We start from the raw sequence: 27669 nt of genomic DNA on the forward strand, positions 1-27669 counted from the left end.
GAGAGCGAGCGTGTGACGTAAGACGTAGCGTGCGCGATGATGCCACAGAGCTTTTGCAATGGCAGCTAGATAACCAACTCCACCAGAGCCCACTGCAGCCTGCGAGGAGGGGGATTAACTGAAACCTTTGACAGGTACAACTTTCCTTGCCCTTTTACTTTACTTTACGACTCTGTACGAGTCGTTAAGGACTCATAATAGTCTGTTTTAATTCAAGGAGACTGAATATGAAAGGGTGGCGAGAGTGATAGCCACTAACTGTAAACACCAACAGTTAACGCTGTCTAAGTCTCATGGCAGTTGCAGTCAAGGTGCTGTAAAGAATATAGCGCTACTGATCTTACCGATGTATCAGCAGGTCATTGTGGAGTATATGCCACTGCTTACCCTTACTGGTACGTTTAAACACGTATTTACAGCAGACTGAGTCTCATTGTGTATCTTTTCTGCCGCAATGCACTGGACTGGACAGGCAAGTCCTGTCGCTGTCATTGTAAGGTTAACGAAGGCGGTTTAACTGGTTTAACTAAATGCGCACCACACACATGTATACAAAATACAAAAGTTGTGTTTGAAACACATTCCGCCTTTCAAACCGAGTTTTCACACGCTTACATGTTAAATAAGTTAAAAACGCGCGATACCGAAGCCATAGATAGTTTGTTTTTCGGTGTTCGGACTTATGTATGGAGCAGGGTCATTCCACAAAGGATTCCCTCTCAGTTTAACCAATTTATTTAGGCCCAGTGTTCAAGATTTTGTAACCAAGATGTTCCTAGCGCTTCTCGCATTGACCCGGAATATTTCTGGGCTTAATTTTAAGTCCCCATTGAGAATAGACTGTTTAATCTTGTTAACATGTCCGTGTGGTTTGTTAAACGATTTCATGGCGGAAATAAGCAGTCAGTACAATGGCTGATCATTTTGCCATTGAGACTAAAGGGCTCTAAAGATGAACTTGAACGAGCGAATTCACAAGAGCAGGTTTTCTGACATCACAAACCCAAGCAACTAGTTCTGTCACTGGGATTTCAAGCTGTCAGAGGAGTGTGTGTAGATAGAGGAAATGTCTAATTTTGTATTTATAAGTTAATGTATACTGAGCAAAGCCAGTTTTTCACTTTAAATATATGTGTTCTAAATATGGAATTCTAAAAGGCAGAAGTGAGTTCTTAAGGGTTTAATCAATGACAGGAGTGTAGCTCAACTGAGAAATGCTTCTTTGTGAAGAACCTTAGTTTAATGACAAACTACCAAACCTGGACAGGAACGTGGACTAAACAAGAACAACACCTGATGAACCCTAATTCAAACACATTGGTCCTCCACATATGGTGGATACATTTCACAGCCTGCCTGTCATTTGTGTGGGAAAAAAAATGCAATTTCTGTGGTAGGACAAGGGTCATAAAATATAAACTAATATGCAAATAAATATTTATTTTAAGTTCAGTACAGATATTCAAGTAAATTACAATATTGCAGAACTCCACAGTCCTCCAACCAACCTTCCATGAGTTTGTGTTTTATATATATCTAGCTAGCTAGTTTGATTACTTTCCATGTCACTGGTGTACACAGATGTTTGATACCAAATAACACTTGTGTGGTACGTGTGTGGTACCTGTAGATGTCCAAATAAGATTTCACATTCGTGCTCACATGGCTTCTGCTAATCCTCTTACCTCACAGCTAGATCACAAAGCCCCACACAACCAGACTACACACCAAGTAAGAAATGTACTACCACTCTGTCCATATATATGAAATTACAACAAATAAGACAATACATATGTGCAAAATTAACACCCTTATATACACAGATCAACCATAACATTATAACAGTCTCCCTGTTTCTCCACACATGGTCCATTCTCTCAGCTCCACTGTCCATAGGAGCACTTTGTACAGACTGTGGTCCATCTGTTGCTCTGCAAAAATTGTTAGCCTCCTAACCCCCTGTTCTTCAGTGGTCAGAACCACCACAAAGCAGGTATGATTTGGGTGGTGGGTCATTCTTAGAGCTGCAGTGACACTGATGTGGTGGTGGTATGACTGTGTTGCACTTGTATAAGTGGATCAGACACAGCAGGACTGCACAGTGTTTAAAAACTTAAGCAGCTGTTTCTGATCCACCCATAACAGTGCAAAACACATTAACATAATGTGACAAATGACAACTCACTTTATTAATTTACAGACCCAGCTTTTAAGAACAGTGTAAAGGCTTCGGCTCTGCTCCCAGTGTGTTCTGGGAAATGGTTCTTCTGCAGACACGCATTTTTAATCTCCCAATCTTCAATAAAATGGATAGTCACGCTCATATATGGCTCACGGATGCTATATATGTCTGTCGTCAAGTTAAAATGTTTTACACTCCCAAGCTGGTTGGAAAGGGTCTGTCAGACTTAAATGTACATGTTAGGCAGTACTTCTCATGCAAAAAAATGCGACTGGGCAATTGGTATCATGGGTCAAGAGTTTTAATCAGTCGTTTGAAGTCCTCTTGCTCTACTGTTGAGACTGGGAGCATACCCTTTGCTATGTAGTAAACTACTGCCTTAGTAATACCACACCACTTTGTAAAAGGCACAGCGTTAGCCAATGAAGCTTACAATGCTGTCTGAACTGGTTTAGGGGAACTGTACTGGGATGTGAATGCTTCAGAACAGTAGTAGCAGCACCTCAGAGTTTAACAGCTTCTTCGTACAGAAGTTTGTGCTGCTGGTGTAAGTGGTGGAAAAGGTTGGTAGTACTAGGGCATTTTGAGACTGCCTCCTTACGGGATTCCCTGCAGATAGTCCGTTTCTGCTCCTCATCTGACCGGTACAATCCGAACCACTTCCATATAACCGAACCGCTTCTTTATGTAGAGTAATGCTGCGTTTCGGTGCTCATTTAGAATTGTATATACTGGGTGGTGAAGTAGTAAATATGATTTCACTGCGTTCAGGAGCTTGGCTAAAGATCCACCCACTGTACACAATATGCCCACAAAAAGGTGATTTATCTTTAAATAAAGCTAAACGGTTTTTGAGTAATAACAAAACTGATCATAATATTTGGCTTTTATTTACAGAAAACATGCATTGCATAATAAAGGGAGGCATGGTGGTGCAGCAGGTAGTGTCGCAGTCACACAGCTCCAGGGACCTGGAGGTTGTAGGATCAATTCCCACTCCAGGTGACTGTCTGTGAGGAGTTTGGTGTGTTCTCCCCATGTCCGTGTGGGTTTCCTCCGGGTGCTCTGCTTCCCTCCCACAGTCCAAAAACACACGTCGGTAGGTGTTGCCCTGTGAAGGACTGGCACCCCCTCCAGGGTGTATTCCCTTCTTGTACCCAATGATTCCAGGTAGGCTCTGGACCCACCGCAACCCTGAACTGGATAAGCGGTTACAGATAATGAACGAATGCATAATAAAACTATTCAAATGCATATTTGCCATTTTCTCCTGGGAAAGAGTTAAAAGGTCGCTATATACGTTACATCTCGTAAACTCATGTATCATCTAGAATCCTGAGTATACCAGTGGTAAATACGACTTTGTCCACCATTTGGGTGCAAATTACATGTCGGAAAAATTTGATTTCCCAGTTTTCGACGTCACTCCAACGCAGCATAACTCTTCTTCATGCTCTGTGTTTCTCGCCTTCATTGTGTATGAGAGAGAGAACCCAGGTCTGGGCAGGGCTGTGAGCAGAGCACAGACAGATAGTGAGAGAACAGAATGGCTCTGTAAAAGATTTAGATTTAGAACAATTTAAAAACTTCAAATATCGATATGAACGATACAGCCTCACTCCATATCCCGCTCTGTTTTATCCCGATATATTTTAATATATCAATATACTGCACAGCCCTACGAGAAATAGTCGTAAATGTAAATGCTCATAGTTACGTTAGTGATGAATCATTATTATAACATTAAAGGAACATTATTTCACTTTTTCTGTATAATTCACCTGTTGAAATGTAATCATTTAGATTTGGTGGAAGTGAAATTGTTTTTTGTATAGCAATGTATTAACCTCCATTTCATTGTAGTAATGTTGATGGTAACAAGGAAAAAGTCTACAATGCAGATACAGCGATTTTATTAGCTGTTCAAAACCACCAGTGAACCTGCTTGTCTTTTCTGTGATTTATTTGTAATATATCATTTGTTAATAGTGGAAAATTAGATCTTTAAAAATTGCTTTCTTTATGGACCTATTTTAAATATGTCCATTTTATAGACCAGAATATCGTCTCAGAACTCACTGCAATGTCTTGAACATCAGGCCAAATACTGATAAATATATCATGCTTGAGGCACTAAACTCACCACAGTGAAAATAATATGAACAATTCTTGGTAAGTTTCTTGGGAAAATTGAAGTTTCTCTTGGTCTTGGGTAAAGCACTTTGCTTCTTAATCATTTGTTTATACTGACATCAAAAAAGAATGCTTGGATTTCCCCTTTAATAGTCTGACATCCTGGAATATTTTTTTTTTCTTTTCCTCCTCCCTTTTCTTAGCTATACATTTTCTCAGGATGACACTGGGTGCGGTAGCCTCAGTGATCTTGGCCATAGGAGGAGCAGCTCTTTTTTCTTCAGTTCACAAAATTGAAGAAGGACACACTGGTGTTTACTACAGGTAAGAATGTGTAAATATATCAGGCTCACGAACTAATTTCTTTTTTCCATATCACCCATTGATTCTAAGGCATATTTGCTTTTAGATTTGAAACATGAATGTTACACAGATGTGGGAGTTGATGTCTTGTTAGGTTTTGCTTGCTACACTGCCTAAAAGTTAATTTAATTCCAAAATTTCCCATATATATATATATATATATATATATATATATATATATATATATTATTATTATTATTATACAGTGACTGGTAAATTAATCAGTACCTACTCTCAGTGATCGATTTACACCCCTAAACGTTGCGGGCAGGTTTCACACACAGAGATTTAGCTTAGCCATTGTCCATATCTTCCTTTAAATATGCTGTGTAGTCCAAGACTAGGCTTAATCCCTGTCTGTAAAACCATCACAAAATGTCAATTCACTTGTTAATTCAGAATTTAAAAAATGCTTTTATGGACCACATGCAGATCTTCAGAGCTGATTTCCAAAACCAGATTAAATTCTTGTATTAATTTTCAGCGTTCATGGTGAATTGCTATTAGAAATGTATTTTTGTCCACATTGATGTTAGGTTAAATCTGGGTCTTGGAAACTAGCCCACAGGGTTGGATCAGTCTGTTGGTTTAGTCCAGCAGATGGCACTGTGGCATATAGATTTATTCATTTGAAGACTTGTATAAATTCCCTGAAATGTGATTCCTGTCCCACCCCTGTCTCTAAACAATCTTCAAATAGATTTATTGGTACTTCTAATTAGAAATAACTGATTCTAAACCTTATAGTTAATAGACCATAGCACAGTATATATTATGCCATTTGGACTTGTTAATATTATTAAAAGTGAGACTGGAGAGTTTTGGGATCATGTATAATATCATGGTTGGAACAAATCCTTGTTTATCCAAACCTTGTTATTTTAACTTTTTGTGTAACCTTACATTGTGTCAAAATGTATTTTACTTTATGTACATTCAACAGGTTGTAGTCTACATTTCAGACATAGTTCTGGTGCTTTAATATTTTTCACTCAGGTTTTATACATTTAAAATAAAAATTAACTATACATTTTGTACACACATCAATGTAGCTTGATTGAAATGATAAAATCTGCAATAAAATTTTCTCTTTTGTTGCACAGATCTATAGGTAAGGAATCCATACAGGAATTAGGAATTACATTGTGCTTTGGTTATTGTTTTTACAATACATGTTCCTAATAAATAACAGTCCACTTTTGTCTTTGTCCATATGGGTCCCTGAAGTGGTGTGCTTTATAAAGAGTATTTATAAAGAAGCGTTAACTGAAACTTCTTTAAGGCTGTGGTTCTCAAACAGGTCCTCAGAGATCCAGAGTAGATCCAGATTTTGCTTTAGCCATTTTATCCCTATTTTGACTTTTTATTTTACTGTTTATTTAACTGAAATCCAAAATTATATCTGAGGATCCCTCAGGACAAATTTGGTAACCACAGAGTGAAAGTCCGTAGCTCTAATTTCATTGTTCTGTTTTATGTTCAGAGGTGGAGCACTGCTCACAACTACCAGTGGTCCAGGGTTCCACTTAATGCTGCCATTTATCACCACATTCAAGCCTGTACAGGTGAGAATATTAAACCTTTAAAACCTTTCAGGACATTTTCAGAGTTTGAATAGGCAAGTTTCTATCTGCCATTCTCAATAAATCAAGTGTAAAAGTGGACAAAGAACTGTGGAAAGTTTCATAACCTCTGTACAGACAAATCCAAATGTTTATGACACTTTAAATGCCACATACCAAAAGAGAGCACAGGCAGATCCCAGTTACATAATAAAATGGCTCAGTAATCAAGGGCCGTTGCATAAATGCAAAATGTTAAAAGCTCATAAAATAGAACAGGAAATTGGAGTATTGCTCATATGTGTGGAGTTACTCCCAAAACTATCCTTAGTTTAATCTAAACGAAAAAAAAATATTAAAAAGGCTATAGAGCTCAAACACAAACTTAATATTAACTAACATAATTGCATACATTAGTTACCAAGCAGTGTACACAAGATGCTGCATTGGACACACCAGACTAACTCATATGTATCTAGGAAAAGGAGAAGCAGCCCCATATTGTGCAACATGCCAAACTCAGCTTACAATAAAATATTTAATGATGGACTGTATTGATTTTGGCCATGAGAGGCAACCGATCCTAACTGCGAAGTCCATAATAGAATTATTCAACTGTACGAAAGCATCAGCACTTCTAAACATTTCTGTCAGTAATGAAACTTAAGCAATACATATGATGGACTTAAATTGATGGCAGCCTCAGCGTATCTAAAATAAAACTGTCTTAGTAAATCAATTACATCTTGCTACCTTTCTTGCCATGAATGTGTCCCTATGGGCAGAGATGGCGTTACATACTAATTAACTAACTGACATATATTAGTTGATTTTACAGAACCCTATTTAGAAGTGATAAGGAAGAAACTCCTTTTTCCTTTAAATTTTCCTTTTAAGGGGACATTTTTTGTGGCTTCTAGCAACATAATCATAATCATCTATTCAGTAGCATTTGTTTTTTGACTGTTTTATTTGCATATATGTTATATGTACTTCTATTTTATTTATTGAAGTTATTTATATTGATATTTTTATGCCATTTGAAAGTCTTTGTTCTACAGTGTATATCTACCTTGGGTTTAGCTGGTCCTTTGTTTTTTTTGGAAAAATACATGTTCGTGTAGAGTTCATAAGAACATACATGTAGAGACAAGGTTTTGTCATTGATAAATGAGATGGAGGGAAAGAGGATGTCAGTACGTCTGTGGGTGGGAAGTTTAAACTACTGAGAATACATTGATCATTTTTCTTAGTAGAAGCAGAAACCCTCACTATTTAGTCATGAATTTTTCTGTGGTTACAGATTCAGCTACATGCTGTTTTCAGTGTCTTGGAGAGACCAAACCTTGATTTGAACAGTAGACAGCCATTTATCGAGAAAATGCCTCCCAGATAAAATGCAGGGTTTATTTCCTTTTTAATGTGAATAAAACAAAGGTTTATATGAGAAAGAGACGGGGCCTTGTCATAGCTTATTAGTCTTAATCAGGGGTAAACTATACTTGTGTATCTCACTTCAAGTTAACTTGATGCGATTTAATTTGTGCAATATAATTGGAAAATACCAGGTTGAATCTCTTACAAACATAGAGAAGAGTCTTGAAAAGAGATCAATCATTTAGAAGTGCTTCTTCAACTCCAAATAACAATCTAGGGCAGATCTGCTGGAAATCTTGATGTTAAAATGTGACTATCAGTATTCACTGTTGACACACAGTTTCTTTCTCTCATCTGATACAGTAGCTTTTGTAAAAACTGTGTGGGAGCATAACTAATGTGTTCATATATTAATTATACTAACTATAAATAGCTTGATTAGTATTAACTTGTTAAATTTTGCCTCCCCACCAACACAAACTCTGTGTAGAACATTGACAATTACTATATGTTGAACAGAAAGCCCATTGCTTCAAAACAGTTGTTTTTGGCATCATTTAGAAGTTATTTGTGTAGTGTTTCATAGTGAAAATTTTTAAGTTAAGGGCTTCAATTTTTGTGAATTTCAATTTTAATTTTTCAAAATTAAGAAAATTGTGTTTCTTAAGCCTATAGCGCTAGCAGATGGAGATTTGTTTGCATGTGCTTTTGAGTATTCCTAATTCCTGAAAGACAATTGGCTGACATGCTGAATGAAAGGCTTTGTAGTTAGCTAATGGGCTACATTAGATGTTTTAAAGCAGGGAGAACACTTAATTTTGGGGTGACTCTAAGAAAAAGAATGCACTGAATTATATATCCTCAGGTGTACAGTTTTGTAATGTGAGTATCTAACACTGCCCAAAGCAGGATGTTTCTGACAAGACGGGGCAAAGATTATTTTATCAAATGCCAGGGATTTTTTTTTTTTCAAATCAATGAATGCTTCAACACGGGTCAACACAAGTAGAATGGCTCAGGAATTCTCATCAGGCCAGCCCTTCACAATGTAAGATATTTGTTAATTGGTAAATGGTTAATTAGTCATTTCTATTTTTACTTGTGTTTGCGCTTCACTGAAAATCACAACATTTCCCTGTGTCATTCCATTATGAGGAGTGAATCTGAAAAAGACCATTTCACATGAAATGTTTTTCTGCATACTTTCACCATTTAATAGTCAGGGCAACCACACAACACGTATGATTTCGGTGGTGGATCATTCTCAGCGATGCATTGATGTGGTTTTGGTGTATTGCCCAGGTATGGCTGGGTCAGACACAGCAGTGCTGCTGGAGTTTTTTTAACACTGTGTCCACTCACTGTCACTGGTTGAAAATCGAAGGGTATTTGTAGAAGTACAGAGGGCTCTAGTGTTGTCAATGAAGCTAATAAAATGGACAGTGAGTGTAGAAACGAGGTAGGTGATCGTTCAGTGTATATACAGGATACACTGTATATAAGTAGTGATTGCCCAGGTATGGCTGGATCAGACACAGCAGTGCTGCTGGAGTTTTTTAAACACTGTGTCCACTCACTGTCACTGGTTGAAAATCGAAGGGTATTTGTAGAAGTACAGAGGGCTCTAGTGTTGTTCATGAAGCTAATAAAATGGACAGTGAGTGTAGAAACGAGGTAGGTGATCGTTCACTGTATATACAGGATTTAGCTGACACATAAATGTCATTTAAAGGCTATATATGTGTTTTTAATCAATTCTCCAGACCACCCTTCAAACAGACGAAGTGAAAAATGTTCCTTGTGGCACCAGGTAAGATAGCTAAAACTTTTATCACTTTTGGTTCTGTGAATTAACCCATGTGTTCAATAGATTCAAATGTATTAGTCAGCTTAACCATAATTTCGGATCCATTATATGTTACTGCATTCTTTAATTCTTCAAAATATCTATGGCTTACCACTAACCACAATAATCCCCACAGAAGAAATGGTCAGTAATTTACAGTATCTCATTGTAGCATGTATAAAAATATAAAAGTTTATAGACACTTTATTAGTCTTCTAAAATGAAATGGGTTACTGGGGATTAATGTTCCTAAAGCTGGGTGAAATCAAGTGCTAACTGCCTAGTTCTAGCAAAAGTAGAAAGGCTTTTCAGAAGTGTGGGGTACTACAGCAAAGGTTGGGCAGACTCCCTATTTTTGTTTATTTCAGAAGAAACACTGAATGAGCAGGTATATGCTAGATTTGGACGGATAGTGTAACTATACAGTAGTCCTAAGAAAATAATCTGCATTTGTTATATATTGAGAGACTTATATTAGTATTTTGATATGAATAGTATGTCCTTCTCTGAATGTATTGACAAATTTCATTGTTTTGACCCTGTTTTAGTGGGGGCGTCATGATCTACTTTGATCGGATAGAAGTAGTGAACTACCTCATCCCCTCAGCTGGTATAGTAGTTTGATCTCTGATTTCTTATGTGAAAACAGTCATTACTGTATTTAAACCTTCAAAGCTGTGAGTGCTGTTGGTGGGGTACAGTGGGGGCTTTAGGTTTTTATTTTATTTATTTACATATTTATTTTTCACATAAACCACATCTTTGCCCACAGTGTACGGCATTGTGAGAAACTTCACAGTGGATTATGACAAGGCTTTAATCTTCAACAAAGTGCATCATGAGCTGAACCAGTTCTGCAGTGTGCACACACTCCAGGAAGTCTACATAGGCCTGTTTGGTAAGGCATTAAACCTAAAATTGAAACTATTTCCCACATATCCTTGTTGGAGTTGGAGATTCCTTTTTTGATTTGCTAAAAAGTGTGAATTTTGAAGTGTGTGATGTTTGAACACTCCGAGAATAAATGTGGAACAGTTTCTGTGCAGTATAGTTTACACAGTCCAACTGTGATACTTGAAGAGTAATTTTAATCCAATATAAATCTCCAGTTTTTGTACTTTGCAGATATACATTAATAATACAAGGATTGAAATTCAGTATGGATCTGCAGTGTGTGTATTGTTACTGTCTCAAAATGTTGAATGATATTAATACTGCATGGAACTGCAGAGTGTGTAGTGTTTGTATAGTGTTAGCGTATATTGTTATAGTAATTATTGAGGGATTTTCCAAAGTTGTTGGCATGCAGAAAAAAATGGCTTTTCTTTAGATTGCATTACTGAAAGAGGACCTAAGAGGCCAACCTGGCTTTTTGGTCCCAAATAAACACTAATATAAAAACTTTTATATTAAGTCAGTCATATTTTAGAAAATATTTTTAAAGCCTGTTAAATTCTTTTAATACCTTGACCTCTACTTGTAGGCTGAAGGATCAGATTTACCCAGAAATGGATAGTTTCATAGCAAGTATCACTAGACTGAACAAGCTGAGACTGAAAACAGGCAATAAATAAATAAATAACTTTAATGACTTGTGTAGCCCACAACAGTTTTCGTTAAAATAACCATTAAAGTTTTTTGGTTTTATTCCATAATGTGGATTACAAATGGTACAGCTTAGAGCTAGACTGTGTAACTGACCAAAATTTGCCAAAAGTGGACTGTAGAGAAATTTCCAAGAACAAAATTGTAACAAAAGCTCAGTTGTGAGTCAATGTAATTTTATTATGTGCATTAGTTTCATATCAGTTGCTTTTTCATAACTTAAGATTAATAACAATTTAATAATAATAATTTAATAATAATTAATGATGCCATGAGCTCTCTCTCTCTCTCTCTCTCTCTCTCTCTCTCTCTCTCTCTCTCTCTCTCTCTCTCTCTCTCTCTCTCTCTCTCTCTCCATTGTAGATCAGATTGATGAGAACCTTAAGCTGACCCTGCAGGAAGATTTGACCATAATGGCTCCTGGTCTTATCATTCAGGTCTGTCATTAAGTTAATAGTTTGAAAGAATCTAAATTAAAAAATTAAACTTGATGTTCCATTCTTAGCTTATTATTGACTTATTGAGCATTCATTCATTCATTCATTATCTGTAACCGCTTATCCAGTTCAGGGTTGCGGTGGGTCCAGAACCAACCTGGAATCATTGGGCGCAAGGCGGGAATACACCCTGAAGGGGGCGCCAGTCCTTCACAGGGCAACAGACACACACACACATATGCACGCACACATACGAACGCGCCAATCCACCTACCAACGTGTGTTTTTGGAATGTGAGAGGAAACCGGAGCACCTGGAGGAAACTCTAGGGGACACGGGGAGAACACACTTATTGAGCAGCCTGATTAAAAAAAAACAAAAAACAAAGTAAGCTGCATCTGTTCCACACAATCCTTTAAACTTTCTCATCAAGTAAGTATTGAAAACTTTGTGTGCATTGGGAATTGTATCTACATGCAATTTGTAGTTCTGTAATTATAGATTGTAGCCCATGTGTTCTGCATGCTGTAATGGATACAGGGCACTGGGCAGGGCTAGGATTGGTTGGGGAGTTCACAACCTACACTGCAGTTATCATTGTGTTGGTTTGAGTCAGGCAGACACAGATCATTTGGAGAACAGGATGAAAGAGGGGTAATAGTATGCAGAGCAACAGAGTGTGTTAAAATGTAGAACTTCAAAGTGCACCTAGAGTATGTGAAAATGATAATGAAGAGTGACAGGTGGAACAATGTTGTTAATTTGAATTAGTCTTGAGATTTCTTCAGGGGTGTTAGAAACCCTTATTGAGTTATTGAGGATTTTGCTTTCATGTACAGCCAGGCTTGACAAGAACACTTTATTAACTTCAGATTCTGTCAGCTGGATCTGAACCACACACATGAGCCAAACTCATTAGGTATTCCTAGAGAATAATACATTCCTGGTGAAAAAATAGCTCATGGAGCTCCGTGCTTTCCCACAACACTGAGCTGCCACAGTCACAGGCTACTAAGCACAGAGCATTCGTAAACTCCAGGCAATTACATCGTGCAGTTCTGTAGCCAGGTAGTACTAAGGTTTGCACTGTAATTGTATCCCTTGGATACATAAGGGATGCAATGATACAGATTTTAGAAGATATCATGTATTATGGTTTTGTACAATTCTATTGTACAATTTCTGCACAGAACTTTTAAACAATCACAAATAACAATGAATATCTGTTCAAAGAAATATACAACAACAAAAGTTGGCCGCGACCCTGAAGTGGATAAGCGGTTACAGATAATGAATGAATGAACATATTTTGGATTAGTACATTCAATATCAGATTCAGTGGAGCCACTTCAGCAGTTTCTGGGTCTGTATACAGAATAATAGAACACCTTGTGTTTTGTCAAACTGAGGTGTGATAACACTGGAGAGTACCATTAGGACACATACTGTGACTTTCAGGGTACCACTACAGTGACAGTTTTTCTGACAGTGCAGGTACTCACCTGGAAGGCTATGGCATAAGATTTGCATTATTTTTATTCTTATTAAACCCTTCCTACCTGTGAATTAAAGCATGGTACTTCTGAAAGAGGCTACTCGCATCCAAAATATTTTTATGACATCTCAGTTGATCATTGCCTGTGGCTTTAATTCCTCTGAAATCTCCAATGTCTATTGTCTTAATTCCCTGTAGTCCATACTTGGTTTAACCCCCCAGTGTGATGATAGCCAATCTGTGCAGGTGCTAACATAGCAGAATTAAATTTAGGTTTAGACAGTGTTTTTAGTATTTTGGGTTCATGGGAAATGAGAGCAAGATAAATTGATTTTATACTGTAATAATATTAATACAACTTAATACTAAGAACACCATAGCTTTCAGTCCTCTTTTAAGTATCTATTTCTTTGTATGGTTTGGCAAGTGATGATAATTTCCTCCTCCATGACAAGAAATAAAATGTACTGCCAGAGAACATAACACTGGCAAACTGAGATCAGGGCCAAAATAAAAAAAAAAATTTGTTATTAGGACCTGCGGTTTGTTAAATACTTACTTTTTATTGTTTTGTGGGTGTCTGTGTGTGTGGTAGCCTAAAGAATCAGCATCAAATTTTAACTTTCTTATGTTTATTTTGTGGATAGCAAATACAGTTGCCCCTAGCCTATCTGTAATTACTTTGACTTTAGGAATGAAAACTATGTCTTATCAGAACCTTGTCTATTGTTCTAGCTTTTATTATACCCTTACCCACTACATTTCCTGGACCCTTTACTACTCAAATGGCCAAGTGACTATATCAAGTCCTGTGGAAATGCCGGTTAGTCGGTTAGTCCTGTGGAAATATCAGTTTTTGTTTCTAAACTATTACTGTAAATTACTAGATTTTCTCTCCAATGTGTTTGTGCTTGCTCTTAAGCATCTGAATCATAGAATGTTTCAGATAAAAGGGGGAATTTTGCAAAATGGTGGGATGACTTCCTCTGAAATCCTGTGAAGACCACAAAGTTGGCACAGAACTTGCTTGGGAATTCTGCTCCATAATATGGATACGGCACACTGTCACCGTTTTTTTCGTTCTTTTCTCCTTCTTCCTTTGTTTCTTTGTGTTACTCACTCCTGTTTTTCCCTCCCTTGTGTTGTTCCCTTTTTGTTTTCTCTCTCTCTCACACTGTCTATCTTTTTCTCTCTCTCTCTCTCTCTCTCTCCCCCTCCCCCGGCTCTCTTTTTCTTTTCTTTTTTTTTCCCTGTGGGGGTCCACTTTCCAGTAAATGACAAATTTATCTTCTCTGTGTGCAGTGCCTGGGCCCCTAATACTGGTTATATAACAGGGTGTTGTGGGAGGTTTCTGTTTTTAAGCAGACTGAAAACATTAGTCTCTGCAGATGTCGCCAAAAAGGTTGGGACAGTATGCTAGTAATGACAAGATGTTAGTAAAAAAGTAATGAGTAATTAATATATTGTGATTGGTGAGTATTACATCAGTGCCAAACAGAGGCACCTTAATTGATATCAGAAGTACACAGACTATTATTTAACAGTATTGTATTTTATTTAACATCAAAATATCTTAACAAGTGTGTGTAGACCTTTTATATCCACTCTGTGTATGTTTGGTTGTTTATTGTAGCAACATGGTCTCATTTCTATCATACAATGACTGACATCTGTCGTTATAGTAAACATTTTTGATTGTTTCTTTTACTTTGTTTCTTTCAGGCTGTACGTGTCACCAAACCCAACATCCCTGAGTCTATTCGTAGGAACTATGAGCTCATGTGAGTTTGAGGATGCACTCTCTTTCCCAGTTTTTTATTTTTTGCTCTCTATCCTTTCTTCAGTTTTTATTATTTCTTTTTCTCCATTCTCTCCTATTTCTGCTTCTATTTTTTTTCACATTCCAGCTTTGAACAATGAACAGTTAGTGACTCTACTCCTTGAAATGTTGCACCTCTGGCTTTCTAACATTGGTACTTCAAACAGCACTGGGCTACACACATATTGTGTTTAACAAATCCCTGGTGGTTCCCTTAGGTGCAGCCAACCACATAGGTAAAAGAAATCATAAATTGGTGTGTTCAGAACCTTTAACATCTCATCGCCCAGGAGCTGCTAGCACAAAACACCTTCAGTTAAGATTTTCCCTAAAATGAAATCGGTTGCACAAAACACCTTAACTGTTTTCCTTAAGATTCCCTTAAAATGTCCACTTATGTATTTAAGGTTTTTTCCTCATCTTTCTCTTATCTCTAAAATAACTTAAGGTACATTTGGTACTGTCTTAACCGCAACATGGCAGAGTTTATGGTGATAAACGAACGTATCTCCCTCGAGGGGAGTGTTCCGTGACTGGGAGAACCTACTGAATACACTGCAGCACGACTGGTTTTCAACCAGCCTAAAAGAGTACATGTAACACCCCTATTAGTTGAGCTGCATTGGCTACCCTAAGCTGCTCGCATCAAATTTAAATCATTAATGATGGCCTTCAGAGTATTCACTGGCTCTGCTCCCATCTACCTCAATAGTATCTTAAAACCATATGTTAGCGCCCGCCCTTGCCGTTCCTCAAAGGAGTGCCAACTAACACGGCCAACCCCCCGTACAGGTCAGTCGAGGCTTTTCTCATCTCTGGTACGACAATGGTGGAACGAGCTTCCAATCACTATCAGAGCAACAGAAACCCTCTCTGCATTCAGGAAATCCTTGAAAACCCAGCTCTTCCAAGAGTATCTCTTGCACTGAAAGTCTTTCTTTAATGCACTTATTACTTCCTGGCATATTGCACTCAATGTAAGGTATTTTGTATAAATTGTGCTGTAGTTTGATGTTAGATCCTCTTTTGTAAGTCGCTTTGGATAAAAGCATCTGCCAAATGCATAAATGTAAATGTAAAATGTACACTTAATGATGAGCAGTTGATTTTAAATTATAGATTTAATCGGCAGTCAATCCATGATTTCTTTAATGGTCTTGAGTTGGTTCACGCTACTTTCTGCAGCTGTGGTCTTCCTGCTGAAATGCAGTTAATGATTGCTCTCTGATTTTATGCTACAGGATCCTTCCAGTCAGTAATAGGCGAGGTATTTTATTTCCACAAGTCAACAGTGTGCCATGTCATTCATCATCATCATCATCATCATCTTCTTCTCCGCTTCTCCACTTCAGGGTGGCGGTGGCAACAGGGCGAGCAAAGAAGCCCAGACGTCTCTGTCCCTTGCAACATCCACCAATTCCTCCTGGGGGATCCCAAGGCGTTCCCAGGACAGCCGGGAGATATAATCCCTCCAGCGTGTCCTGGGTCTACCCCGGGGCCTCCTTCCAGTTGGACGTGCCTGGTAAACCTCCAGTGGGAGGCGTCCAGGAGGCATCCTGATCAAATGCCCAAACCACCTCAACTGACTTCTCTCAATGCGAAGGAGCAGCGACTCTACTCCGAGCTCCTCCCTAGTCACTGAGCTCCTCACCCGATCACGGAGTGTACGCCCAGCGACCCGTCGGAGAAAGCTCATTTCGGCCGCTTGTATCCGCGATCTTGTTCTTTCGGTCATTACCCAGAGCTCATGACCATAGGTGAGAGTGGGAACGTAGACTGACCGGTAAATTGAGAGCTTTGCTTTATGGCTCAGCTCTCTCTTCACCACAACGGTGCGGTACAGTGACCGCATTACTGCAGACGCTGCACCTATCCTACGGTCAATCTCACCATCCCTCTTCCCATCACTCGTGAACAAGAACCCGAGATACTTAAACTCCTTCACTTGGGGCAGGTTCTCACCCCTTACCTGAAGGGAGCATGCCATCTGTTTCCGGGAGATAACCATGGCCTCAGACTTGGAGGTGCTGATCCGCATACCAACCGCTTCACACTCGGCTGCAAACTGCTCAAGTGAACGCTGGAGGCCTCCGTGCGAAGAAGCCAGAAGAACAACATCGTCCGCAAAAAGCAGAGATGCCACCTCCCGAGATTCCCGATGGAAGCCCTCCTGCCCCAGGCTATGCCGCGCCACCCTGTCCATGAATATCAGGAACAGGAGTGGAGATAAGGCACAGCCCTGACGGATTCCAATGCCCACACTGAACAAGCCTGACTTACTACCAAGGATGCGAACACAACTCAAACTCTGAGAGTACAAGGACCGTACGGCTCGCCGGAGCGACCCTGGCACCCCATACTCCTGGAGCACCTCCCACAGAATCTCTCGGGGAACACGGTCATATGCCTTCTCCAAATCCACAAAGCATGTGTAGAGTGGAGTAGCAAATTCCCACGCCCCCTCAATCATCTGTGCAAAAGTAAAGAGTTGGTCCATAGTTCCACGGCCAGGACGAAATCCGCATTGTTCCTCCAATATCCTAGGTTCGACTATCGGACGGATTCTCCTTTCCAGCACCTTGGCATAGACTTTCCCCGGGAGGCTGAGAAGTGTAATGCCACGATAATTGGCACACTTTCTCCGGTCCCCTTTTTTGAAAATAGGAACCACCACCCCAGTTTGCCAATCCAAAGGCACCATTCCCGAGGTCCATGCGATATTGTATAGGCGTGTCATCCAAGACAGCCCCACAGTATCGAGTGCCTTCAGTAACTCTGGGCGAATCTCATCCACTCCTGGAGCTTTGCCACTGCGAAGCTTTTTCACCACCTCAGTGACTTCAGCCAAGGAAATGGAATCTGACCCCCCAGACACTTCTGGCCCTACCTCCTGTACAGGAGGCATGTCTCTCGGGTTAAGGAGTTCCTCAAAGTGCTCCTTCCAACGCCCAACAATACGCTCAGTCGAGTTCAGAGTTTCACCATCCTTGCTGAGCACAGCTTGGACAGTGTCCCCCCTCCCCCTCCTGAGCTGTCGGAGTGTTTTCCAGAACCTCTTTGAGGCCGCCCGGAAGTCATTCTCCATGGCCTCTCCAAACTCCTCCCATGCTCATTTTGCTTCAGCAACTGGCACAGCTGCAGCCTTTTTCGCCTGCCGGTACCCATCCGCAGAATCGGAAGTTCCCCGAGCTAGCCAATCTCGAAAAGCCTCCTTCTTCCGCTTGACAGCTTCCCTCACCCCTGGTGTCCACCAACGGGTTCTTGGGTTGCCGCCATAACAGGCACCGACAAGCTTTTGACCACAGCTACATGCAGCCACTTCCATGATGGAGGTCCAGAACAGTGTCCATTCAGCCTCCATTCCCCCTACCTCCTCCGGAACATGTGAGTAGTTCTCTCAGAGGTGAGAGTTGAAATCCATCCGGACAGAGTCATCTGCCAGCTTTTCCCAGCACACCCTCACAATACGTTTGGGTTTACCAGGTCTGTCCGGCAGCTTTCCCCGCCATCGGATCCAACTCACCACCAGATGGTGATCGGTTGACAGCTCAGCCCCTCTCTTTACCCGAGTGTCCAAAACATACGGTCTCAGGTCAGAAGACACAACCACAAAGACGATCAATGACCTTTGGCCCAGAGTGCTCTGGTACCAAGTACACTTATGAGCAATCTTATGTTCGAACATGGTGTTTGTTATGGACAAACCATGGCTAGCACAGAAGTCCAACAACATCACACCACTCGGGTTTAGATCAGGCAGTCCGTTCCTCCCAATCACTCCTCTCCAGGTTTCCCAGTCATTGCCAACGTGAGCATTGAAGTCCCCCAGCAAAACAACAGAGTCAGTGCATGGAATCCCCTCTAGAACTCCAGTCACTGCCTCCAAGAAGGCCGAATACTCTGAGCTGCTGTTCGGTGCATACGCACACACAATAGTCAAAGTTTTCCTCTCTGCAAGCTGGAGCCGCATTGAGGCGACCCTCTCGTTTACTGGGACAAACTCCAGCTGTACAGGCGCCAGGCGGGGACTTGTGAGTATCCCCACACCCGCCCGGCGCCTCTCACCCTGTGCAACTCCTGAGTAAGAGAGAGACCAACCCCTATCGAGGAGTTTGGTTCCAGAGCCTACACTGTGTGTAGAGGTGAGCCCAACTATATCTAGCTGGTATCTCTCAACCTCACGCACCAGCTCTGGCTCTTTCCCCCCCAGTGAGGTTATGTTCCACGTACCAAGAACCAGTTTCCGCTGACAAGTTCCACGACGCCAGGGGCCCCCTTGCCCCCGCTCTGTGCCCGATGGGCATTGCACCGCACCCCTACTCTGAATCTTGCGGGTGGTGAGCCTACATGATCCTCCCACGTTGCCATTTCGGGCTGAGCCCGGCCGGGTTACGTGGGCTGCCCAGCCACCAGGCGCTCGCCGTCGGACACTACCCCCAGGCCTGGCTCCAGGGGTAGGTCCCGGTAACCCTTTCCCGGGCAGGGTACACTGAATTTTAATGTGTGTACTCATAGGAATGCTTTTGGATCATGTTTGTCTGGATCTTCACTCCAGACCTGTTCGCCATGGGAGACCCTACTGGGAGCTAACAGCTCCCGACGATATAGCCCTGGAGGTCATGAGACCACACAAGCCACACAAGATCCAGGAAGGGCCATGTCATTCACCGAGTTTCAAATGCTTTTATTGTATTCCTCCAGAAGTATTATCCTTTCCTTCTCTGACCAATTCTTGTTTTCTTTTCTTCAATTTATCTGAAATGTTTGTGAGCTGGTAGAAGAGAGGTGATAATGGGTTTCACAGCGAGTGCATGTAAACAACCGTTTTCATGAAACAATTTTACTCCTGTAAAACATGTTTTTTTTTAACACAGTAACCACCTTAACACATTCCCTTAGGTAAGGGAATTCTTTAAGGGACACCCTCAAGTAAATCCCTCAGCTAAGGAGAAATTAAGCCTTAAGTGTCATACTTAGGGGGAAAACTTAAGGTGTTTTGTGCAACCGGCCCCAACTATTTATAACTAGAAAACATGAAGTCCTGTCTGTCCTTAGCCAATGGGAATACCCATATGCTAGAATGGCTGAAAAGTCAACTTGTGTCACATATGCCTGATGCTAGCCAACCTGAGTGTTAGCTGACATCACAGAAAAGTCCCTACAACACTGTTGGCTTATATTTAGTTTAAAAATGCAGGAGATGGCTTCACATGTTGTGTAGGATATGTGCAGGCCCTCGCCCACCCGGTTGGTGGCATTACATCTGTGAGTCTTAGCTAATGGGTGGAACTTAATGTTGCTAATAAACTGAGGGGAAAAAACTGTCTAGAAACAACCCAACAACTCTCCTTACCGAAAACCTGTCAAACCCAGATTTGTTCAACATACAGAGAGTGAAGCATGGTTCACAGCTCTAGATACCACATTTCTACTAGCTTTACCCTGCTTAGATCAGGGGTGGGCAATCTTATCCACAAAGGTGTGGCTGCTGGTTTTTGTTCCAACAAACCAAAAGGTGACATGATCAGTTTTTTACTGAGACCATATAACTAAAGGAGTGAAATCTGGGTGTGGTCTGACCTGAATGGACTAAAACCCATCAGCCCCCCACTCCCAGGTTAGACAGTGCTTTGCATTGGGCATAAGGCTCTTTGTGTATGGAATTCCATTTACATTAAAGTTTAATTGCTTGTGGAAAATGCTTGTCGTCCCTTTTTTTTTTTTTTTTTTTAATTCTCATCTACCTCATGTCTGATCTATTATAACAATCTGTTAATGATGATATGCATCATATTTGATACACAACAAAGGTGAGAATTATGTATCTTGGCTAAGCATAGATAGACGTACCCCTGCCACAGTGCAAGGACATTTATTATGAGATTTATATCTATTTATATTTATATAATATATATGTCATATCAATATGACGTAAACATTTTCTGTCTATTTGTTATTTTACATTGTGTAAATGTTATATTTTTGTTACATATGGCAAATAAATTGTGCTCTAAAATGTATAGAATGTGGTTTGTTGGTCATTTTCAGTGTTTATTTATGTGTGTGTGTGTGTGTGTGTGTGTGTGTGTGGTATCAGGGAGAGTGAGAGGACAAAGTTGCTCATAGCTGCTCAGACTCAGAAAGTGGTGGAGAAGGAAGCAGAGACTGAGAGGAAAAGAGCTGTTATTGGTAAGTGGAACCCGTCACTTACACCATCCTGTACAGACAATACACTTTACAATATTTTTATGCACATTTTACTGTTTTAAGATTTGAAAGAATTTGATACATTGTGCAGAAAAAAGGTCCTTATTTAAGATTATTTCAATCATTTAGAGTCACAAAAATTGACCAAATCGTGTTCAACCATCCACACACAGCTGTGCATGTAAAAGCATTTTTCTTTGTTCATGTTTACATTTTCAGAGGCAGAGAAGGTCGCCCAAGTCGCAGAGATCAAATTTGGACAGAAAGTGATGGAGAAAGAGACAGAGAAAAAGATTTCAGAAATTGAGGGTATGTGCAATATTACGAGCATGTATATAGAATTTCTTTGACAGTAAAACCCCCAATTCTTTTTCCAATGGGTTACAAACAGTAAATAAACTGTAGTAGTAATTAAATATCCAAATGCTATGTGACAACATAGATTCAAAATCTGTTTGTATTTAAAATTGTTTGCATTTATCGTAATTAAATATTATTAAAAAATCTAAACATTCATTTCTCATATCACAGCTACATGGGGTGGTACAAAATGTAAAATTTTCTTATTTCCCATGGGTACTGGATATGATGAAATAGAAACCTAATAATCAGCAGAGATTTTTCACACACACAATCACACTCAAGACATGTTTACATGAGGGATGTTTTGTTGCCTGAGTTGTCTGCACCACAGAGTGACTGCTGTACTTGATTTACCCCGATCTTATGTTTCTCTTTGTTACTCCGTTCTGCTGGGGCCTGACCTCCATCATAATTTATGACTCACTCATGACACCCCATGTTTGCTGCTAGTGAGTGGACATGTTCATGGCCACATTTGGTTGTGAATGTTATCATGGATTCATTTTTATTAGTCTCTGAATTGTCTTTGTCCATAGAAAAAGAACTTTAAGCTTGCACATGTCTGTGATTGGCCCATAAAACTGTCATAAATCTTGCATAAACTCAGGAAAATTCAGATTGTTGCTTATCAATCTGCTGCTGTGTGGTTTAGAGCTTGCTGAAAAACTGAGGCTAAAAAATGCCTGCTCTACTATGAAATGACTGGCAGCCTCTCACTCTGTCATGTTCATGTGTGGGACTAGGGGGTTATGCGCCTCACTGCCATTATAAAGGTGATATAAATAACTATCTCTCTTCACTCTATATTAAAAGAAAGAGAAACTAGGCAAGCCTAGTTTAGCTGGACTAACATTAGCCATATAGCCACTGTCACAGGGTTTTTTCTGGCATTTCAAAAGCAGGAAAGCCCAAAATACATACCTTTTTCATTGGAAGATCTGGAGATTCTTTGGTGCTTCATAGCAATGTCTTTGTTTACAATAATAACAAATAACAATTTATAAAATTAGTTTATTACTTGTTTTTGTACATTTCTAGAACCGAGCACCTTAACATTTTATCAACCAAGTAATCTATACTTGCTAAAGGAACAGGGCTTCACTGGGAATTAGATATTTAGCTATATTTGCTGTTTATTACTAAGCTTGATTTCTCCATTGCACCTAAAATAGGTAAATATGCAAGGCTTTTCAAACATGATTATTACACCTTAATTTGTTTAAAACATACACACATCACGGAGAACGCACATGAATTACTGTTTAATTGTTGATTGACTGCAAAAAATACATAATTGCAAAAGCTGCACAATATAAACACTGTCAGTTAAAATAATATCTCTCAGATGATTGATTGCGTAACTGTGACAGGCCTAGTCAAAATAGAATAGAACCTTTTTATGCAGTCAAACTTTTTTTCTTCATAAGGGTAATGTCTCTATTCATGACCATCTTAACTGTTTCTACAACAGATTACAAGTTGGCTTCTACTATTGGCCTCAGGGTTCTTCCCACACAAGCATAAAGACCCTGTTCTTATGGAGTATTTAAGAGCGCTAAAGGCAAATGTGTGCACAGTTTAACAAATGCTCAGAAGGAGCTTTTTACAGAGCATTTTATGATCCCCAGTGCTTTCATCCTGCTGGAAATTGTAAGGAAAGTTGCACTGCTCTGCCAGCTGTGATGAAACACAGTGACTAATGAGGCTCCTCTTAAGTATTTGGTCTGCTGGAGTTGGTTAAAAGTTGGTGCCATACTGTGCAGGACAATAAGGAAAGGTTGCAACATCCATGGTTCAGCTGCAAGTTAAAGTTGAAAACTTTCTGCATATCATCACTGTCCAATGAAAAATATATATCTCACAGAAAAGTAACTAGGATTTCTTTTGGTCCATCATGACATTTTCACACAATGTGAAGGACAGCTGCTGTGTTCAAATGGGTAGTTTCTCATTCATTTAAAATGTGCACAAAATTTAACTGAAAATGAAAATGTGTTGGATAGTGACATTACATTAATACAACCATTTTGGAGTGTTTTGACTGATAAATTAGTATTTGCCTTTATACAATTTTGTACAATAGTTTCTTTCTTTCTCCCTCTCTCTCTCTCTCTCTCTCTCTCTCTAGACAGTGCTTTTCTCGCAAGACAGAAAGCTAAAGCAGATGCAGAGTTTTATACAGCTCAGAGAACAGCCGAAGCCAATAAGGTGAGAAACAGAAAACCGTTTTTCTAACTGGAAACCATAAATCACAGTCCATCTACCCTATAAACCTACATCTGCTCTTTAAACCTGCTCGCTCATTTAGACCCTTTTCTGCAATGTCTCTGTTCCACACTTTATTCCTCTTTGCTGTTTCTTATTTTTGTCTGTTTTTCTGTTCTTTCATACGTAATTATTTTTTTCTTTCTTTTTTCATATTTACTTTAACCTTTCTGTTTTCATTCACTTTCTTCTTTCCTGTGTATACATTTTTTCCTCTCTCTTTCTGTATTGCAGGTGAAGCTGACTCCCGAATATCTGCAGCTGATGAAGTTTAAAGCTATTGCCACCAACAGTAAGATTTATTTTGGCAGTGAGATTCCTCATATGTTCATGGATTCTGGCCCTGGGAGCAGCTCCTCCAGGACATCCAAAGCTATAGACATCTTGTCTGAAGACATGCTGAACCTGGATTGAGAGAAAGTTGGACAGGCGAAGCCTGAGTTCACAGTGCCACGGGACTGTACTTGGACCACTGAAGAGAAAACATCGTTAGTATAGCTAAGGTCAAGTCTTTAATTCCTCTGTTCAGTGGCTCACAACTGACTCTCAGCACATTGCTGCATTATTGAGGCTCCGGTTTTGTTTGTGAAAGATTAAAAGACTTTCAGAACAACATTCTCTCTCAGCTGCCCAGTCCCCAGTGTCCAAGTTCGAACATGGGCTTTGTGCCACTTTCAATGTGAAAAACAACAGGGTCTCTGTCTGCTCTAAAACAGAGAATAAGAAGGAGAGTGATTTTTAAGAGCAGGGTCCTCAGTGTTTCAGTTTATAAGTCCCCTCAATATCTTTCTAACACTCCCTCTTTTTTATTCATTCTTTCATCTGTTCATCCCATCTTTCTTATTTGCCTCTATTTTGTTCCATCTTTCTCTTGCTTTTTTTTATTAATTCTTTCACTTTCATTCCATGCCCCTCTCCCTCAGTTCCTCCATCTCTCTCTCTCTGTCTCTAACATTCTGGAATGTCTCTGGAATTCTTTAGAGTTCTAAAAATACACAGTTCTCTGAAGATCTTGATGGACAGCCTTCTCTGTCCCTGACAATACCCCCTGTAAAACCCTCCCTCCACCGACTGCTTTACTTTACACAACAGTGATAGTCTGGATTTCCCCATGTCCCTTCTCATGGAAGGGAAAAAAGTGATTCCTTTGCAAGGTCCATTTTCCAGTCTTTGAATCTGTGTATACTACTACTACATGTACTACTATAAAACTCATTTGGATCAGTCACGTCTCAGCAGCTTGGTGTTGACTTAAAATTGAAAACCTAATTTTTTGCCAAGAAAAGGTAACTGTAGCACAGTGTCAAGAGTTACAAAGCTGAAGTTTCTAATTTTAACAATTACATGCAGAATAATATGTTTGAATGTCTGTTTAACTGTTACCATGCAGTGCTCCTTTTCCTAAATCCATTTGCAGACTATAGAAAATTGAGATACATCGAATAGTCTTATAATCAAACTTGAATCATGATTTAACTAGAGTTTCCTAGCCTCACTAACTAGAGCATAGTTTACACACAGGCAGTGCTGTAAATCTGTGGTTTACTAGGTATTTTCTGTTATTTAAATTACCTGTTGCACTACTGACTACAGATTTTACAAACCCCATCTCCAGAAACGTAGGAACGCTGTGCAAATACAATGCAATGATGTGCAAATCATTTAACTTCTATATTTAAGTTAAATTTGTACAAAAATATACATTTTTGGGAATTGTTGCCAGCAACACATTTAAAAAAAATTGGGACAGGGCAACACAAAACAAATTAAGTAACCTCCTTCAAAGCTGCCCTTAGTTTCTGGCCCCTGATGCCAAACTGAAAAAGCTGGGATGTGGCAGAATTCTACAAATTTGAACTGTTAACTCTATGAAATAAACTATCCATTTACTTTCAGAGTACAGCACCATATCTGGCCTATTTAATGCAATGCACTCTGGGACCTGCAATTTTTACCTACGTCCACTATCAATTTCCAACCTCATGCTTCACCCCATCCACCAATATTTATAGACTTTGCATGCAAAGCGTTTGCATTTACCGATAAGTGTTTGCTGTCCAACAAACATGCTAAAACCCTAAGCACCTGATTGTCTCAATGTATATCTCCCCTGCAACAAACTAACCTTACAAGCTGATAGAATGTTCTTTAGCGTGCCAACCTCTGTACATAATCTACAACTAGGATCTTCACCTACCCACTGTCTAAGATTTTATGGAGTTGGAAGGACATCATAAGTTACTCCAAGCAAAAACTTAATACGATTTGCCTCCATCGCCCACAATTCTTGCCAAGTGATCTTACGCTTCTACAGATTCTCCTAGTGAAGCCACTGTACTTGTTTTGTCTGTGACGCTGCTGTTGTGCACCGTGTCTCCTCTTCTTTATCGTGAATAAATCTAGTCATCATTTGCCTTCTCTATGGTGATGTGGCCTTACTAAATGCTTTCCACGAATCACCTGACCCAAGGCCCGCTCATTGCAGTTGGTTAATCACATCCCTTAGCTCAAATGAGTTCCTGGCTACCTGCACTGCCACTCATGGATTCCACTTCGTTCCTGCTTTTGTGACAGGCGCTGCCACTTAACCACTGCGTCCTTAGACCCTGACAGAATAATCTTGCGACTCACCTTTGCACATTTAAATTCCTCAAATAACTTGAGTGGTAGCTCCAGTACCCATCTCCCATACCATGCCACACTACTTAAACTACACTGGCACTTCCTTATAGCCTTGTTCATAACCCTTTCCATCGTCTCTACTTCTGCGATCGAAATGTCATAAACAGTCAACGACCATCTAATGCAAGGCAATTGGCCAAACTGCAGACACCACAATTTCAATTTCCCTGGCAGACATGATCTATCAATGCTATTAATAGCCTTCATCAATTCAGCATTTATTCCCACAGTTTGGTCGGGATCATTTAGCGCTGCACTATACCATCTACCTACATTCTGTATTGGTCTCTCCAGTACTGTAGGAATCATTTCTCCTTCCATCCAAAAATGTTCCTATACAAGTTTCCTTTGACAATCAACAGACTTCTAGACTGTTTCACTTTTAGCCAAGCCAACCTTAGATTATCATTTAACTTCCCCAGCAAACAGCATGCGCAAGGCACAGTAGCCGTCAGGATTGTCATGTCATCCATGTAAGCCCTGATTGGGGGAAGCCGAGTACCATCATGCAACTTCTCTCCACCTATGACTCACTTAGAGGCCCTGATTACTACCCCCATCACCATCATAATTGCTAATGGTGAAACTGTACATCCAGCTATTATACCTATTTCTAACTGCTGCCATGATGTAACAAATTCCCCTGTACAAAAGTAAAACTGAATGTTCTCAAAATATGCTTTAACAAGCCTAGTAACCTTATCTGGTGCCTGGAAAAATGTAAAAGTTTTCCACATAAGTTTATGTGGAACAGAGCCAAATGCATTCACTAAATGTAGGAAAACGACACATAACCCTGCCTTTTGTACTGACATGTTAATTAATTTGTTTGCTTTCAAATAACAGCAAGTCTCTGCGCTATCACACAAAAGAAAAATTTACCCTACAAATTAAGAAGACTTGTAGGCCGAAACTATAACCACAGCATTTTTCTCCTTAGGGATAAGGATAACACCTGCGCTTCTCAACTCTTTTGGAATGATCCTTTTCTTCCAAACTATGACAAAAAACCTCCATAAAAACTTCAAGACCTCAGGTGCATACTTGTACACACAATGCGGCACATCATTTGGCCCTGGATTTTAAATCAGCATTTATACACTTCTACCCTACATTATCTACTGCAACTGGCCATTTTATTTTCTGCCCAATTGCTTTCTCTTTCACCCCTTGCTTCACTCTCTCCTGCTCTCCACCATTCCTCTGGATAACATCAGATGCACCCTCCTGTACACTTCTGATGGGGTTCTCCTCAATAATAACAGAGGTGTTGATATCTTGTGAACTGTGGTGAGTAACCTGTCGCTGGATTTCATAATAAATAAATAAAATA

At 39.8% G+C, this 27669-nt stretch overlaps 1 protein-coding gene across 1 annotated transcript; it reads left to right on the forward strand.

The window, feature by feature from the left end:
• Window positions 1–27669, forward strand: LOC136678328 (erlin-2). The gene is made up of 12 exons (XM_066656344.1): window positions 1–134; window positions 4519–4639; window positions 6162–6243; window positions 9381–9427; window positions 10012–10073; window positions 10236–10361; window positions 11432–11505; window positions 14723–14781; window positions 20917–21008; window positions 21246–21335; window positions 23518–23597; window positions 23889–27669. Exons 2-12 carry the CDS (start codon window positions 4536–4538, stop codon window positions 24066–24068), a joined length of 996 nt encoding a protein of 331 aa, XP_066512441.1. The 5' UTR covers window positions 1–134; window positions 4519–4535; the 3' UTR covers window positions 24069–27669.

The sequence above is a fragment of the Hoplias malabaricus genome, chromosome Y, assembly GCF_029633855.1.
Source record: "Hoplias malabaricus isolate fHopMal1 chromosome Y, fHopMal1.hap1, whole genome shotgun sequence".
Taxonomy (NCBI): domain Eukaryota; kingdom Metazoa; phylum Chordata; class Actinopteri; order Characiformes; family Erythrinidae; genus Hoplias; species Hoplias malabaricus.

Excerpts from the sequence above, each read along its gene's own strand:
- LOC136678328 (XM_066656344.1), top strand. The coding sequence starts at position 4,536 with ATGACACTGGGTGCGGTAGCCTCAGTGATCTTGGCCATAGGAGGAGCA. Across the intron at positions 9,428-10,011 it reads AATGTTCCTTGTGGCACCAG|TGGGGGCGTCATGATCTACT; the intron begins GTAAGATAGCTA and ends ACCCTGTTTTAG. Across the intron at positions 10,362-11,431 it reads AGTCTACATAGGCCTGTTTG|ATCAGATTGATGAGAACCTT; the intron begins GTAAGGCATTAA and ends TCTCCATTGTAG.